Source organism: Pteropus medius, unplaced genomic scaffold (genome assembly GCF_902729225.1).
Source record: "Pteropus medius unplaced genomic scaffold, Ma_sr-lr_union100, whole genome shotgun sequence".
NCBI lineage: Eukaryota > Metazoa > Chordata > Mammalia > Chiroptera > Pteropodidae > Pteropus > Pteropus medius.
In genome coordinates, this window is record NW_024351647.1 from 5788827 (window position 1) to 5805438 (window position 16612).

At 37.8% G+C, this 16612-nt stretch overlaps 1 protein-coding gene across 1 annotated transcript in view; it reads right to left on the bottom strand.

Moving 5' to 3' along the window:
• Nucleotides 1–16612, bottom strand: part of FMN1 (formin 1) — a 370346-nt gene that overhangs the window by 181799 nt on the left and 171935 nt on the right. The window contains 2 exon segments of the mRNA XM_039843982.1: nucleotides 577–888; nucleotides 890–1332. Of these exon segments, the coding sequence (XP_039699916.1) occupies nucleotides 577–888; nucleotides 890–1332 (755 nt within the window).

Genomic DNA, 16612 nt, shown 5'->3' on the forward strand with positions numbered 1-16612 from the left:
AGAAAGAAAAGAAAGAGAGAGAGAGAGAGAAAGAAAAAGAAAGAAAGGAAGGAAGGAAGGAAGGAAGGAAGGAAGGAAGGAAGGAAGGAAGGAAGAAAAGAAAAGAAAAGGAAAGAAAGAAAGAAAAGAAAGAAAGAAAGAGAAAGAAAAAGAAAGAAGGAAAGAAGGAAAGAAGGAAAGAGAAAGAAAGAAAGAAACAAACAAACAAAGATTACACATACCTGTTAGAAACCAGATCATAAGATTGATGATACCATCTAAAGATAAGACGGATATTCTAAAAATCTTCAGTGAATCTACAGTATAGATTCAGGCTGAATGTCTTTATGACTACTTGCTAGTTGTAGGGATGTGGGAGAAGGCACTAACTTAGATCTGAGCTCTTTTCTGGTCTATAAAATGGAACAGTTATCTTAGAGAAGGATCTGACACTGAACACATCATTTCTCCCAGCTGTACCGCATTTGAGAATGAGTGCTACACTAGGCAGATATTAAACTGATAAGAATAAAGTGTCACTTAGGCAAAGTTCTGGGAATCTACAAGCTGAGAACGGGCCAGGGAAGTTGAGCTTACCTCTTATCACTTATTTGTATTCTAGTCCAGTACAGAGGCTTCATGGGACAACTGGGCTCAATGGCTGGCTTCCGAGGACATTGGCTAGAAGGGCCAACTCCAAAGAAGAGTCCAGGAGGAGGTGGGGGCACAAGTCCTGGAGGTGTTGGAGCAGGAGGGGGCCCCCCACTGTTGGGCAGAGCAGGTAAGTTAGGCAGTGGTGTGGTGGGGGGGAGGAGGTGGGGGAGGTCCCAAATTGGAGGCAGAGGAGGAAGTGGAGGTGGTGGAGGCCCAATTACAGGTGGTGGTGGTGGAGGTACTGCGGCAAAGGTGCAAGTCCAGGGGCAGGGGAGGAGGAGGGATGGCTGCTGGTAGGGGTGGTGCAGGAGGGGGAGGCAATGCCTTCTGCTGACTTGATGAGATGCCTTCCACAGACTGAAGTGGTGCATGGATATCTTTGTTGTCATTTGGGGGAGAGAGTTGGCTTAAAGAGGAGATATTCAGCTTTTTGGGTATTATTTGGTTACTTCTGGTTGTCTTGCCTTCACTTTCGCAGGGTTTGAGGAAAGTCTCCCTGTCCGTCTGGATGCACACATTTCTGAAGGTCTTTGGAGGGCAGTCATCATCAGTGGAGATACACACATCTCTCATCTCTTCACATCCCCCTCGCCATCGGTGCTCTATCTCGTGCTTGAGATTTTCAATGGTTTCTTCTAGTCTGGCTGTTATCACTGCATGCTCACCCCGGATATGAAAGGCCTGAAGTTCAAACTGAGCCTGCAAGGATATCAGTGGGAAAGAAAGTAAAGAGTTTATGAAAACAAATATCAGAAATAAAAAATTCAATACCATCGCCATGCCACCACAGCACAGCCCACATAAACACAGGGAAATACAGAGACATTCTTTTGAGAATCCAATAGGGTGTAAATTTCACTTTATGAATTTTCCAAGGACTTAAACAGTTGGAGTAGAAGCAGAATTTCATCCAATATGAGCTCATGGGGAATAATTATCATGGATTAAGGCTTAAAGTAAAACTGTCATCTAAGAACTTTCACCCGGTTTTAATACTAAATGCAAGACAAAACTTTTAATAAAGATTTGAACATGCTTGAATATATCTTTTATTACTTTTGGATTTGGTTTGGAAAAACAAAATTTTAACAAAAAATTAGATTTGGAGAGCCTCCTGGCTTGGAGCTGCTGTTCTCACAGTCTTCCTTAGAATGTCTCCTCTGTGGGGTTTCCGGACCAAATCAGCAGAAACAAAAAGTGCAAGTGGGAGCTATGATACATGTTTCCAAATCAAAGCTGCCCATGAAAAGTGTTTGTGTCTGTTTCATAATCATTCATAATATAGTAATAAATAATCAATATGAATACACAGAAAATGAGAATATTAAGATTTGCAAATTTTCTCTCCTATATACCCAGCATTTTAAACTATATTTTGTGATACCAGCCTTTTTAATACTTAGCTTTTCAGTTATTTCAGTGCCTTGAGTCTATCGTTTTACACTTATTAGCAGAGCTGGCATACTTCCAGTCAGAAGGTAGTCCATTTCCCAGCATTCAAAGTCAGTTAGTCTAATCGAATTTACAATTTTATTAGAGTTTCCAAAATCCAATGAACAGTAATTAAATATTTCCAGTGAACTTATTTAATTTCTGCTTTCCCCATCAGATTACAAACTCTACGTGATGAAATCAGGGAGAGTATCTCTTAATTTTTGTATCCCAGCAGCCAGCACAGTAGGTACATAGTACTGAAGAGATGGATGGATAAAAACCACTGTAATAGTTATATTCAGTCACTGTCCCAAGAGCCTTCTTTATGGCTAACGAAAATTTCTTCACTATAATTTCAGCCTATAAATATCTAGAACACCAAAGTTTACACAAGTGCAGATCCGTTTTGCATTGAAAAGGTAAGGAAATAATTGTAATGGTCTAGTCGGGGAAGGTAAAGAAGACAGGAAGATTCTCTACTTTTATTAAGATACTTTTAACTATATTTTTACTAGGTTCACCTTTTCTGTCACAAACCAACCCCCAAATAACTAGACAAAAGATTTTTCTAAAGCTGATGTTCTAGTATGTGGACAAGACAGCCCCGATCCAACTCGGGGGAAAAAATGGGGGGTTCAGGGCACCATCAATTTCTTGGACAGCACAGAGGGTTCAGCGCCTGAGTTCTGGATTCATACTACCTGGTTTACATCCTGGCTTAGTCAGTTGCTAGCTCTATGAATTTGGACAGGGAACTTTGTGTTTCGAGCCTGAGTTTCTTCAAATGTAAAGTGAAGATAGTAATGAACCATCTCGAGGGCTTTTATAAAGATAAAATGAGATATTTCCTATAAAGCAGTAGGTATAATGGGGGAACACAGTACGCTCTGAATAAATGTTACTGTTAGTTACTGTTGCTCATGATAATATTACAGTAAGAGACTAACAAATTTCTAATTATTATTCAAAATTTCCAAATAATTCCACCTTTGTGGAGTGATGCGTGCAGAATTAGGAAAATTTTAAGCGGTCGAAATAAACAATGTACTACAAATACAAACGTTTACCCAATCTTTCATAAGTTCTACTACCAAATGCCTAAAAGTAATTTCAAGCTTCTTTCAACTATGTGATCAAGATAATCTTTGTTTCAACATCCTACCCCTATCTCCATCTCTACCTCCCTCTCCCTCCCCTGCTCACCTCCACCCCCATCCCAGCCCAGAGTCCCACCCTGACTTACTTGCTAATACTTCAATTTCATTTTAGTGACTAGTTCAGTTCTGCCACAGCAAATTAACACTTGATTGTTGTTTCCATGTAACCTTCCTCCAAGAAGGTTAAAAGCCAACTAATATTGATGACCCAACAATTGTGCTCAGTTTTCAACTCCTTAATAATATGAAAAAGTTGCCAAGACATGCTTCACAGAGACACTTTCCCTTTCTCGCACAACTGGCCTATAGCTAAAGCAAAGGCCCTGGTCCCCACCTCTCCTACTTTCCACCTGCCAACCAAGCATCTTCTGGATCTGCTGAAGCTGAGCCATACACCTATATAGTATTTTGGTGGCTCTGTTATGCATTTGCTTAGTGTAGTGGACAGAGCACAAATCAGGCAGGTTATTTAACCTTTCCCTGTACCTCAGTTTTCTTGCAAGTAAAATGGGGATGATAACAGAATCCACCTCACAAGGCAGTGATGAGAAGCAGATGAGTTAATATATGTAAAATAACATATAGAGCAGTGGTCCCCAGCCTTTTTGGCACTAGGGACCAGTGCTCCTATGAGAATCTAATGCCTGATGATTTGAAGTGGAGCTGAGGTGGTGATGCTAGCACTAGGGGCAGCTGCAAATATAGACAAAGGTTTGCTCGCTCTTCCAAGGCAGTGGGGGGTTTGGGGTGGTGGTGGTTGGGGACCCCTGCACTAAAAGCTCTTCTGATCTGTTCTCTGACAACTTTCTCCACTTTTGGCTCCTGCCCCTTCCCCAGATATGTTTTGTAAACTAGTATTACATAACGTCTTGCCTCTCTCCAAACTATGCTCCTTGATGGCGGCCTTTGCAAACAGTGTCCTCCCTCAACACCCCTCCTCTGCTGCAAACATCCAAGATATGAGAACAGATTACCGGGTTCCATGAATGGCTTCTTCACAAATTGTATTCACTAATAGGAAGAATTACCAAATAAGAAGGAAATACTAAATTTCCATGTACTCTATATAAATATGCTGAGATTATAGTAAGAACCCCTTCTGACCATTAAAATTTAAATGGTCCACATAAAGAAGCAACTTACCTTTGCCCTTCCCTGTCTCACAATCCCTTTGATCATTCTGATTTTGTCTTGGTTGTGTTCAGAAGCTCAGCATGACATAGTAATTCAAAGTGATTAAAGTAATAAGCACCTCATTCATTCTGTATCTGTCCATATCCTATCAATTATAGCAAATTGTGCCTGGCTCTATTACAAACGAAGAATCTCAAGTCCATGCACACCCTGAATTGAGCCTTTGGGAGAGCTGGTTTTTAACCCCATTTTTCACTCTACTTCCTGTTAAGTGCCACTTCTACTTTGCACATGGAGACCATGTGCTCTTACCCCTCCTACGTCCAGAGCCACAGCTAGAAGGACTGTTAATGATTTGGTGACTAAAACACAGAGAGTAGAACTTTCTGTTAGATAATCATGTACTGCTGGTTAATGTTTGCCTAGGATCCTGGGAATCTTTATGAAATGTCAAGTCCAGGTCCTTATAGCCAAAACTGCAGCTAAGGCTGGGCCAAGGGAACATAATACTTTTAAACCCTGCTGGCTCTCTTTTCAGTGTCCTTTACTTTCTCACTGAATATGGTGCTTATACACAGGAGACAAAACAATTATAAACTTTCTATTCATTTTTAGATAAATGTTCTTTAGGACATCGGAAGCATTATGGGTTTCCCTCTCCCCAACCCTCTCTGCTAAGTCTGTTTTTCTGCTTTCACCCCAATATAGCATTTGAAAGGAGAAGGTGCTGAGGTTTGACAACTTTCTAGTCTTCCCCAAGTTTCATCTGATAGACTTCATCCAAGTTTTATCCTTTACTCATAGTTTGATTGCTTCTGTCTCTTTCATTTTTAATCACATCCTCTTCCCAACTTTGTCTACTAATCTATATCCATCTCCTTCTAAGCAAAATTCAAATTTGAAATCTTTAAGAGAGCAATCTCAATTAAACCATTCTATTACAATCCTTTGTTTCCTTCATTGGCAGTATTTTTATCTGTCTAATGCAGTGGCTCTCATTAAAAACACCTAGAGAGCTAATGAGCAAGACTATCCCCACATACCACCATTCGATTGGTCTGAGACGGTGCCCCTTGAACTGGTATCCATAAAGCTCCCCCAAGAAATTCCAATGCGCAGCCGGCATTGAAACCTACAGCAACTGTTCTTAATCTTTAGCCTGCTCTAAACACACCTGAGAGAGTATGACACTATAATAGCGGTGGATTATTTTTGTCAATGACTTCTACTTGGGTCTCCAAAGCAATGTGTTATTTTAAAAAGTCTCTTCCTCATTCTCACATGTCCCCATAATGGGAGTACCCCTCCATTACCCATATTGATAATAGTTATGTTACATAGCAGATAAACCTAAATTCTTTCCATGATACTTGTGGCTCTTCAAAACCTGGCCTCTGCTTACTTTTCCAGATACTTCTCTACACTTTCCCTATGTTGTACTACTACAGACACAAACATATGATCAACTCCCACATCTTTATGCTTTTGAGCATGCTGTTTCTCCTACTTAAAACACCCTTTCTCTCCATTTTCACTTAGTGAAAGCCGCAAAAGAAAATTCAGTCAAGTTCAACCAAACCGTCTGGCTTAGACTTTTCTTAATTCTTCTTGACAAAAGTTTTCCTTTGACTGTTGCCAAAGAACTTTCTAGGTTTGCATTACATTATAGTCTTTTATGTTTATCTTCTTTGCAAATCTAAAAGCTCCAGGCAGTTAGGGACCATGCCTTATTCGTGTTTGAACTTCCAGAACATTGCACACTGCTTGGCTAGCTAGTGATCCATAAATGCTGATTGGATTATTTCTTTAGCTTTCAATATTAAAACTTCCTCGTGCCTCTGTATTACCCACCAAACTAGATCTGAAGCTCCAAAAAATTTTAAAAAGAGAGAGACATTGGTCTCCTTTCTCTTGAATAGTCCTATGCAAAGTAAAAATGATGAGATTTCATAGTTGTTATTGCCAAGAAAATTCAGATAAAACATCCAGGCTTTTTTTTTAGTACAGGTATTTCTAAAAGTTGATGTTGATCATATTTAATTTTAACAATTAAAAATATTTAATGTAGATAAGTGTTCTTTCTACAGTAAGCTTAAAAGCTGTTCCCATATGTATAAAAATCTATCCAGGAAAACTGAACTACGTTTATGATTCTAATCTGATTAGGAACTGGGCTCTAGGCAATTCCCCCAGCCTCCTCAGGGGCTGGTTCTCCCTTCCCCAACCAAATCCTCATTATTTTTTAATATCCTCCACATTACCACTGCTCAGAGATATCATCAAAGGAACACACTGTACTGAAACTTAAGCAACAGAAGGAGACTTTTGCTTGTCTGGTCCCCACAAACATGTCTGTCAAAAAGAAGGCAGAAAAGTGCCTCCTGGTGAAAGACATCATGATGGTGCCAAGCACTGTGGAAAAATCATCCATTAACATTTTGTTGTTATGAACATTCACTCCCAGGGATGCGGCCGGGGCCAGTAAAAATTCAGGTTATCTGCTCTACAACTTGAGTAAATCAACCTTTTCCAGGGACTCTTCCAAACCCTACACTTAGGCTGGGGAAAGCAAGATAACCCCCAGGGACAGTGAAGCGTGACTACTTCAGAAAAGTGAGCGGGGAGAAGGAGAGGAGAATGGGGCTCAAGAGCTTAAAACACGTTGAAAGGAAGGGATTTGGTTCTTACAGAGTTCTTAGGTAGGCAAGAAGATGGTGGCTCTATGGCTTTGGATGCAGGCATCCTAGCTTTTCTGTTTTGTTTATGAAGGTTGCACAAACTTTAATAACTCCTTATTTAACTTGTACTTGCTACTGTAAAAATGAAAGCCTCTACTAATGAAAAGAGTGGCAATGGGTTTGATGAAAATCCCATAAGTTAACATGAGCTGGTTTTAATTAACTATAATCAATACATTTTTCGTTGTTGTTGTTCTTATCAAAAATAAATCACACTATATTACAACTAAGAGGCCATCTCAGGGACACTTGGTAACATGAAGCACATCTGATACATCACTGTAATTGGAACTTGCTAGGAAGGATAAAAAACAAAGAGAAACATGGCAGGAAAAGAAGGAGTAAAGAGCAATCAAAATATAAAATAGTACTTAAGTTGACTTGGGAGTAAAACCCAATACATGAAATGCTAGAGAGTACACACATGTAAAAATGGTGCTATCTCCGATACTCATCTGTCATGCTGACATTCAGTCAAGGTAGCATGAGAAATGAAACCAACAGGGAGTGAGTGTGCAGGGTGCCTTAATTGAATCCTTGTAACTCTGTAGGGCAGACATTCTGGAGGATGCGTTAACTTGTATAAAACCATAAGTTATACAGTGACAAAGGAATTTGAACCTGATTGATATGAAAATTCATGCTCTTTCCACTTTACCATTTTGAACTGATACCAATTGATAGTGGCTAAAATAATAGTTCATAATTACTGACTAACAACATTATATACTACTTACGACTTGCATACTACTTACGACTTGCAATGCATTTGTATTATACTAATGCTTACAATATGGCAATAATCTGTAAGAATGCTGGTACTGTAACTGTTTCCCAGGTGAAGGGAGGCACAGAAAAATTAAGTAAATTACCAACGAGATAGGGTCAAATTCTGATCTTTCACCTTAGTCTAGTGCTCTTTGCACCTTATCACAGATCCTCAGTAATTAAAAATCCTTCCCATTCCATACCGTGTAGGAAGTCAGAATGCCAACATAAAAATAGAGATATTTTCTAATTAAAGATGCTTTCTTTAAAATATTTTCCCTCCATCCTTCTGGAAAAGAACTGGAGTCACTGAGTTAATATTAGATCTGACGTTTTTTGGTTCCCAGGCAAGTGAGGGCGGGGGGCAAACACTGGCCAGGGGTCAAAAAGATTTGGATTCTCTGTAAAGATCTGTGCACATTGATGTTCACTGCAAAATTAATCACGGTGGCCAAGACTGGAAACAACCAAAGTGTCCTTTGGTAGATTACTGGATAAATAAGATGTGGTATATATAAACAATGGAATATTGCTCAGCCATGAGAAAAAATAAAATACTGCCATTTGCAACAACATGGATGGATCTTGAGAATAACACACTAAGCGAAATCAGCCAGACTGAAAAGTTGAGAACCATATGATTTCACTTGTATGTGGGATATAAAACTGAAAGCAACAAAATAAAAAAGACAAACAAAAACTCATAGACACAGACAGCAGTTTAGCGGTTACCAGAAGAAAAGGGGAGGGGGAGGAGAGGTAGAAAAGAGTCAAGGGGGTCAAATGCATGGTGACAGAAGGAGATTTGACTTTGAGTGGTGAACACACATTGCAATATACATATGATGTGTTATAGAATTGTACGCTTGAAACCTATATAATTTTATTAACCAATGTCATCTCAATAATTTTAATTTAAAAAGAAAATGTGCATTCTGCTCCTGGTTATCTGTCATTAGCTACTTGCACTTAGCCAATTTTTTTACTTCCTATAATTCTCATTTTATTAATATCTAAAATGAGAGGTTTAAAATACTTAATCACTAAGGTTTCCCCTAGGCTTAACATGCTAATAATTTCCACATCCAAGACTTCATCATATCTCTTTCTCTCAAAACTTCCTAGAATACAGCTCTGCTCAAGAAAGTTTCATAAGGACATAAGCACAGTATTATGTCAGCCAAATAAAGAGAGAGTCACAATTCTTGTTATGAACGCAGAAGTACACACAAGACCAAAGAGATTCATTAAGGTGCTTTGAAAACACACCAGTAGTTCAGTATACAGTTCTGATAGAGTCGTGAATTAGTTTTGAAATGTTATAATTATTACAAATATTAAGAAATATACTTCAAAAATAAGCAAATATAATTATGGCCAGTCATCCAAGGAAGTAGTAGGGAAGTCAAACAAAACAAAACAAAATCTTTGATATCTGGACTGAGGTTCCTACCTGGGGAAGCAAAACAAAACAAAACAAAACATGACCGTGACCAAAAAGCTTTTGTGAAATAAAAGACAAAAATCATTATTCATGAGAGAGTCTGGTAACATTTTATTTCTAAGTTATTAATATCACTAAATATTATGTAAGCCACAGAATGGATATACCTGGGGGTATTCATGGAAATGATTTTGACTTCATTTTCCAGAAAGTAATTCTAAACCTAATGAGCAAATCCAAAACTGCACATTTCTAGGCAATGAGCCAACATACTAATTCCCTTTCTATTAAGAGAAAGGACTTGGAATTTTATGTTACATTATTATGATCACTACTGAAGCTATAGCTTGTCCCATGAGGTATGTATGACCTGTTCCAGAATTCATGTGAGCTTAAAAGCATCAGGTGGTAACCTTGGTCCTTAATACTGTAACAAACTGAAGTTCTTCAAGTAATTACGGCAATTGCTTTAATATTTCTTTCTCGACTTGTGCACTGTCGATGAAGGGACACCACATTATGGCCAAATGTCTAAGAGTATCATTTTGGAAACTATGAAATAGATCTCTCAATTGATTGTCTCACATACTCCCAACTTTATTTTTATTTTTTTAATTGAAAAAGGGTAGGAAATGAAAAATGGCATTAGGTTGCTTAAATAGTATTGTCCAATGGGAGCAAGTAAGGAGGGACTACTTGTTGAGTTCTTTCTGGTATTAAAAGTAAAGATGAAAACTTCTGTATAAGACTCTAGGATTACTGATTAGAAAAAGTCCCCACATCTTTACCAGCGTTACAGCACTCTGGTAGCAAGAGGAGGCTCAGGAGAGTGATTGTGATAAATTTCCGACTTATGGGTTTACTCCTCACAGTGGTGATATACGAACATGATAGACTGTCAACAGGTCTTCATCTAATATTCAAATGAGATTTAATGAGCTTCTATAATGCCCCAGCTCACATGAAAAGTAAATTAGAGAACTATATGATTTCACTCATACGTGGGATATAAACAAAAGAGCAACAAATGAACAAACAAAAGAAACATACAAACAAACAAAAAACCAAACTAATAGACACAGACAACAGAATGGTGGTTACCAGAGGGGAACGGGGCTGGAGGGAGGATGAAGAGGGTAAAGGGGTCAAATACATGGTGACGAGAGAATAGATTTTGGGTAGTGAGCACACGATGGAGTGTACAGATGACTTATTATAAAGTTGTATACCTGAAATTTATATAATGTTATTAACTAATGTTACCCTAATACATTTAAAAAAAAGAAACCATCCATACTTTAAGAAGTTCACATTCTATCTGAGAAGAGATATTTTTGCATTATTTCTAATTTTCAAGACAGCTGAGTTGTGTAGTTTTACATTATTGTTGTTGTTGTTGTTGTTGTTGTTGTTGTTGTTCAAACATAACTTTTCCACTGACAATGAAGAAAATCAAGGACCATAAAGGTCGATTTGTCCAGCAAAGACATCCCAGCTGTGTGTGTTGCTTTTATTATCCAGTAATGAGTCACTCAGGTCCAAACACTCATAACTAACCTCCCTGAATATATTCTTATGAGTAAGCAAGGAGGTATTTGGCTTCTGATCTTAATATTTGAACAAATGACCAATGATGTGTGCCTAGGCCACAACCACCTTCTTCCTGCCACTTCAAGTCTTCCCGGGGATTAGTCACTTGATAAATCTTCTATTGAATGGGTTTTAAATTATAGGCTAATCGACAGGGAAAACAAACAAAAGGGTTTATGTGTTTTTCATTAAGATCTGGGCTATGGCCTAGGATGCCTCCTCTAGAGGAAGCTAGGAAGGGAAATGTCTTAAATATCCAAAAATTGCTCACCACAGCCAAAAGGCATACTCATTATACAAGACATAAGTTGAAATGCCAGAAAAGGGCTCACAAAATTAAGTATAGTCCTCATTCCCTAAGTAAAAGACCCAAGGAGAAATATTTTCTACTATAATTGGAGAGGCTGGGTCAGGTAATGGAAAAAACACTAAACTAGTGGTCGGAGTGCCTGGACTGAGTTTAGTATAGACTGCTGTATGACCTTAAATTTGCTTCTTATCTCTACCTCTGGCTATTTTCTTCATCCACTCAACAAAAAGGTCAGAAAAAGATCAGGAGGCTCACAAACCAGGTTTTTAGGGATCCATGGCAGTGTTTCAATAGTTCTGTAAACACATAGTTTTAATGTTATTTTTAAAAGGATATTAACCATTTAATCCAAAAAGTGTCTAAAGAAGTACCTATGAATTAAAGAGACACAAATGCCCAAATTCTCTATGATAAAAATTTATCCGTTCTCAACGATGCTATAACCTTTTCACTCCTGTGGCCCAATTTCCAGAGCTTTCTCTCTCTAGGTCAAGGTTCAGTGGCGGTGATAATCACCTAAGATGGCACTGCCACATTCGGTGCCATTTTAACACTGCAGCTATGTGAGAACGTGGCCAGGGAGTAAGTGACTAAGAGTTCACAGTGTTGCGTTGCCTTTAACACTGTGATACCTCATTCCTTCTTCTTCCTTGTGGTCTATTTCCCATCACGTTTGTGATGAGTCTGATGTTCTCATAGTAATTGATCAAGAAGTGCTTTCAAAGATACAAGGTCCTGCTCTGTAAAGAAAAAAAAGACCTAACATCATCTATTCCTAGGCCAACTTGAAGAGTTTTCCATTAGTGTTTTTCTTAAGCCAGCTTCCAAAGCAAGGATCAGAGTATTAGGTTAACATGTGCCTTGAATTTTCCATAGATTTATAATTTTCTTTTCCTTAGAGAGATACCACCTATCAAAACAGTCTGTTCCACAGTGCAATTAGAACAGTTTCCTCCTATACTTAAAGGGTTTCCGAGACGAATGAGGTCTATTATCCCATCAGTATTGTAAGCTGCAAATTCTCTCTATTTTGTCTAATGAGAATGACATTACCTGTCTTGCTTCCTAATACATATTTTATGAGAAGTGAAAGAAACTCAGAATAACATAGTCAGAACAAATTAAGAAATACTCTGACTGAAAAACACTGCAGATCTTGTATAACATTGGCTACAACTAACAGCAACTAGTTGGGTTTATAGTACTTTGTCATTAGGAAGTTACTAGCTCAACCCATTTGTCTCCTATGTGTAGGTTTATATGTATGTTTAGATGATGGCCGAAGAGAAAAGGGTAAACACAATATGGTTAAATAAAAGTCAATTTTTCTTCTAAATAAATTGCATTAAGTAGGATCTACCCCGAGAATTAAAATTAGCATTGTACCATACAACGAAAAATTATGCTGTCATTTACGTACAAGACACATTGATGTCTATGTCGAGATTTTTCTCAAGCTACTTCTGCATGTTCATTGATAGGTACCTCTCTTGCCTCTTTACCCCACCTTGAAAAGTGCTCACGTCCTTTCTTCTCACATCTGCCCACTCCTTACAAAAACCAGAACACGCCTAATTCTGCCACTCTCATGAGGATAAATTCTCCCATTATGTTCATTTACAAACATTAAAACATTTTTCAGTTACCTACTCTCTTTGCATCTTTACCATACTCTTTGCTTTGATTTCTCAAAAAACTGGTTTACAGCACCACCATTCTACCAAAAATGCTCATGAAAATCACTAATGGCTTCCTGAGTTATCCAACTAGGTGGCTTTTTCCTCATTCTCTTTTGAGGCTCTGTAACTGAACTTAAAAATGGCCTCTCTTGTTTCCTCTGAAAGTACAAAACCCTGGTCCTCTCTTTACCTTCACGACTGTTCTGCCTACTGTGCTACCTTCCCTTCCTCCTTCCCTATTCCATATACATCAAAACTTTATGAGGACTCGCATTTTTGTCTTCCTCGTTTACTGATGCATTCCTAGAACCATGAGTAGTGCCTGGCCTATTGCAGGCATTCAGACAGTTGTTGAATAAATAAATTTTCCAATGTTCCTAGTTAACTATTAGAAGTTGCTAAAGCTACTATGCCTATGACTGTTGCATTCAGTTAGCAAAAGGAAGAGACGGGAAAAAATTACTGAGTAGTAGTCATGCAAGGCCTCTTACACATATGATAAATATGCTCTGTTCTATATGATTCCTGCTATTATCCCTCAGTAAGGTCCCAGCTGATAAGTGCATAGCTGATGGAAACCACGGTCTTTCCAACATGACAATCTAGCACTCATAAGACCAAAGATGCAGGTCTACCTCCATTCAGACCTGGTAAGTTGTTTCAGTCGGTGGACCTCCAGACTGAATTTCTTTACAATACGCACAGGGCTTAAATGAGAGTTGACAAATGGACTGATCCCAAATTAATCAAAATAAACATTCTACACCAAAGACATTCATAATGCCATCATTGTGAATACACATACTTTCACTGCTAAGAATTTTTATAGTTCCAAATGTATTTCTATTTCAAAATAATTGAGGAACCCACGAAGATGTTTTATTTCATGTGCATCCAAATGTTATGAGTTATTTTCCAATCTTCCTTCGCTGGGACAGGCACCAAAATGATTAGAATAGGGGTCATATAAATGCTTGGATCAACAAAAAGAACCTTCAAACTGCACTCATGATAATGTGGGTGACAGATTTATTCTTCATAATGGCTACGCTCTTTTTGAGTTTCTGTACATAAGCAATAAAGCTTATCAAACATCTCCAGTTATAGAGCTATCTAAGAAGAGGCAGAAATATTTCTAGAGCTGTGTTTGCTTCATTTGGAATATGTGCAATTGAGGATGCATGTGGTCTGACAGCATACAAGTGATAAAGTCCACCTATTGCGCCTATGCTCATATTCTTGAAAACAGAGTGACCCAGAATAATGGTCGTTTTGAATATCAAGAGAATTCTAAACTTCCTGACCATGGGTCATCGATACCCATCTTTTTTAGAAACAGTTTTGGCAAAGTAGCACACTGATATATTTGCTCACAAAGATTTGATGTAGTATTTAAAAACAGATCTCTTCTTCATGTAAACACAGATTAAGAAAAACGTAAATCCCCCAACTAGGTTTATTCTTTTAATAAGAATTTTAATAATATATTTATAAAGCTGGGGTGCTCAATGCCTTAAACAGTTAAGAAAATAAATGGAATCTGGCAGAACATTTGTTCTGATTACTAGATGTTTAATGATACTTGGAACATCAAGATGCATGTGAAATTACACTCAAGTATGATGCACACAGAACAGCTTGGAAAGGATCAGATCTCATTTTGACTTAATTCTTTTCTCTTGGAATATAGACAAACCGCATTCTTGTTTTCCTCCCACACTCCCCACTCCCCTTAGATTAAACTAGTATATTACTTTTGATTGATATTCATCTCCACAATTTGTGTTTTTCAAAAGGATAATTATTATAAGAATTACATTTTTCAGTTTTTCCAGTAATTGGAAGATATGAATTTAAATCAGTATTCTTATTTCCTAACTGATCAAGCATGGAACATAATTCATGAAATGTTTTCAAAATATATGTTTAACTATTCTATGCAAAACAATGTTACTTCAAATTTTTCCTCCCTAGCAATTATTCTATTTTAAAAGTTACAGCTGCACATATTAATAATGTGAAAAGACAAGAGGGCACTATTACCTGAAAACTCATATATAATTTTTTCATAAGGCATTCAGAAGTTATTAACTAAATATACAAGTTAGTGATGATTTAGGGCCAGCTATATAACGTCTATTATCACTACATAACTGCTGTAGTGTTTCATACCATCAATATGCTGCTTTCTCATGGACTGTGTCTGTCAGCTATAAAAGCTTTTATGTGCCAGTTTTGTGCCATGAAAAAATGAACTGACTCAAGTACCCACGCCAGTCGTCCATTCTAAATAATTACAAACTACTTACATTCTAAATATTTAGATTACTGGGAATCTCAATGTTGGACCATCACCTTTCCCTCACTGCAGAAAGCAGAAGGCTTTCTGATTGCATGTCCTTGAATACAATCTTAATACACATATGAAACAGATTGGAATAGCTGAGGTGTCTGAAAGAAAAGAAATCTGATTTTTATAAAGATTGGCATGAAGATCATTTTCCTTGGTCCAAATTTACTGTGTTAAACATACCCCAATCCTAATTGCATTTGCTAAATATAAAAGTGCCTATTTTCTTCTGAATCACTTTTTTTTCATGTTTTTCAAATTTTCACTTCAACATAGCACAGGTAAGAATAAAAGTGTAGAATTAAATCCAAACATGATGTACCTGTGAGGAAAACACTGAAGAGTAAGTACTAAAAATTAGGGCTCAATAAAGAAGGAAACATTTGTCTTTCTGTTTCTGGGCATGACTGGTTTTAAAGCTGACTTGGAGAGGTTTGCACGCAAAATCCCCTAGCAACATTCACAACTTCTCAGAAATAATCCTTTCGTTATGGGTGGTACTTGGTTGCAGGTTTGGGGGGAAAATATAAAATTGCTCTAAGAGGTATTCCTGACAGTTGGCAGCTTCTCTGTCTCTCCACTTTTTTTTTTTTTTTTAAGGCAATTAGTTTGCTAACAAGCAAGAAGTGATACTGTGGGAGTCCTATGTTGGAGTCTAGGTCATGATCGAACAGAATCAGTCCGGACACTGATCTATGTCTCACAAATCTAGAAAATCTTGTCTGAGAATTACAACATAATCTCTCAAACTCCTATTTATAAACCCTGGCAGCAATTTTTAATCTTGCAGAGATAAAGAGTGAGGCAAGAAGGAAAAAAAATATTAGACAACTGCCTGACCTTTAAAAGCAATGATGTTGAAATTGAATTAAATATTTGGAAGAGGCAGCCTTATTTTCCTCCAATTGATCTGTACATTCCTAAAAGAACCATGTTTAATTTTGTTCATGTATCTGAAGACTGTGGTTTTAAACATGTTATTTTAAACCTCAGATAGCGTACACTCAGTTCCGCCCACCATTATGGGTGGCATGACAGTTTTTCTACACATCACTTAATTGCTGGTAACAGTTTCTCCATTTTTGGCAGAGCAATCTCCACAAGGCTTAAGTGATGGAACACTGGATTGGGACAAGATCTGACTTCCAGTCATGGTACTTCTAACAGCTGCCTACATACACGTGGGCTCTATTATTGCCCATGCTAGAAACCAGAAGGTAAATCTCAATGGGTGGTCGGCTTCCTCAGCTGTAAAGACCCCTGTCCTGCTGGGGGCGTGCTGCCTCCCCTGAGGGCACTCAGAAAGAAAAGGTTAAGAGCCCTAAGCTTGATTTTAAGATCAGCTCTTTCACCTTCAATTCCCCATCTACTGAAT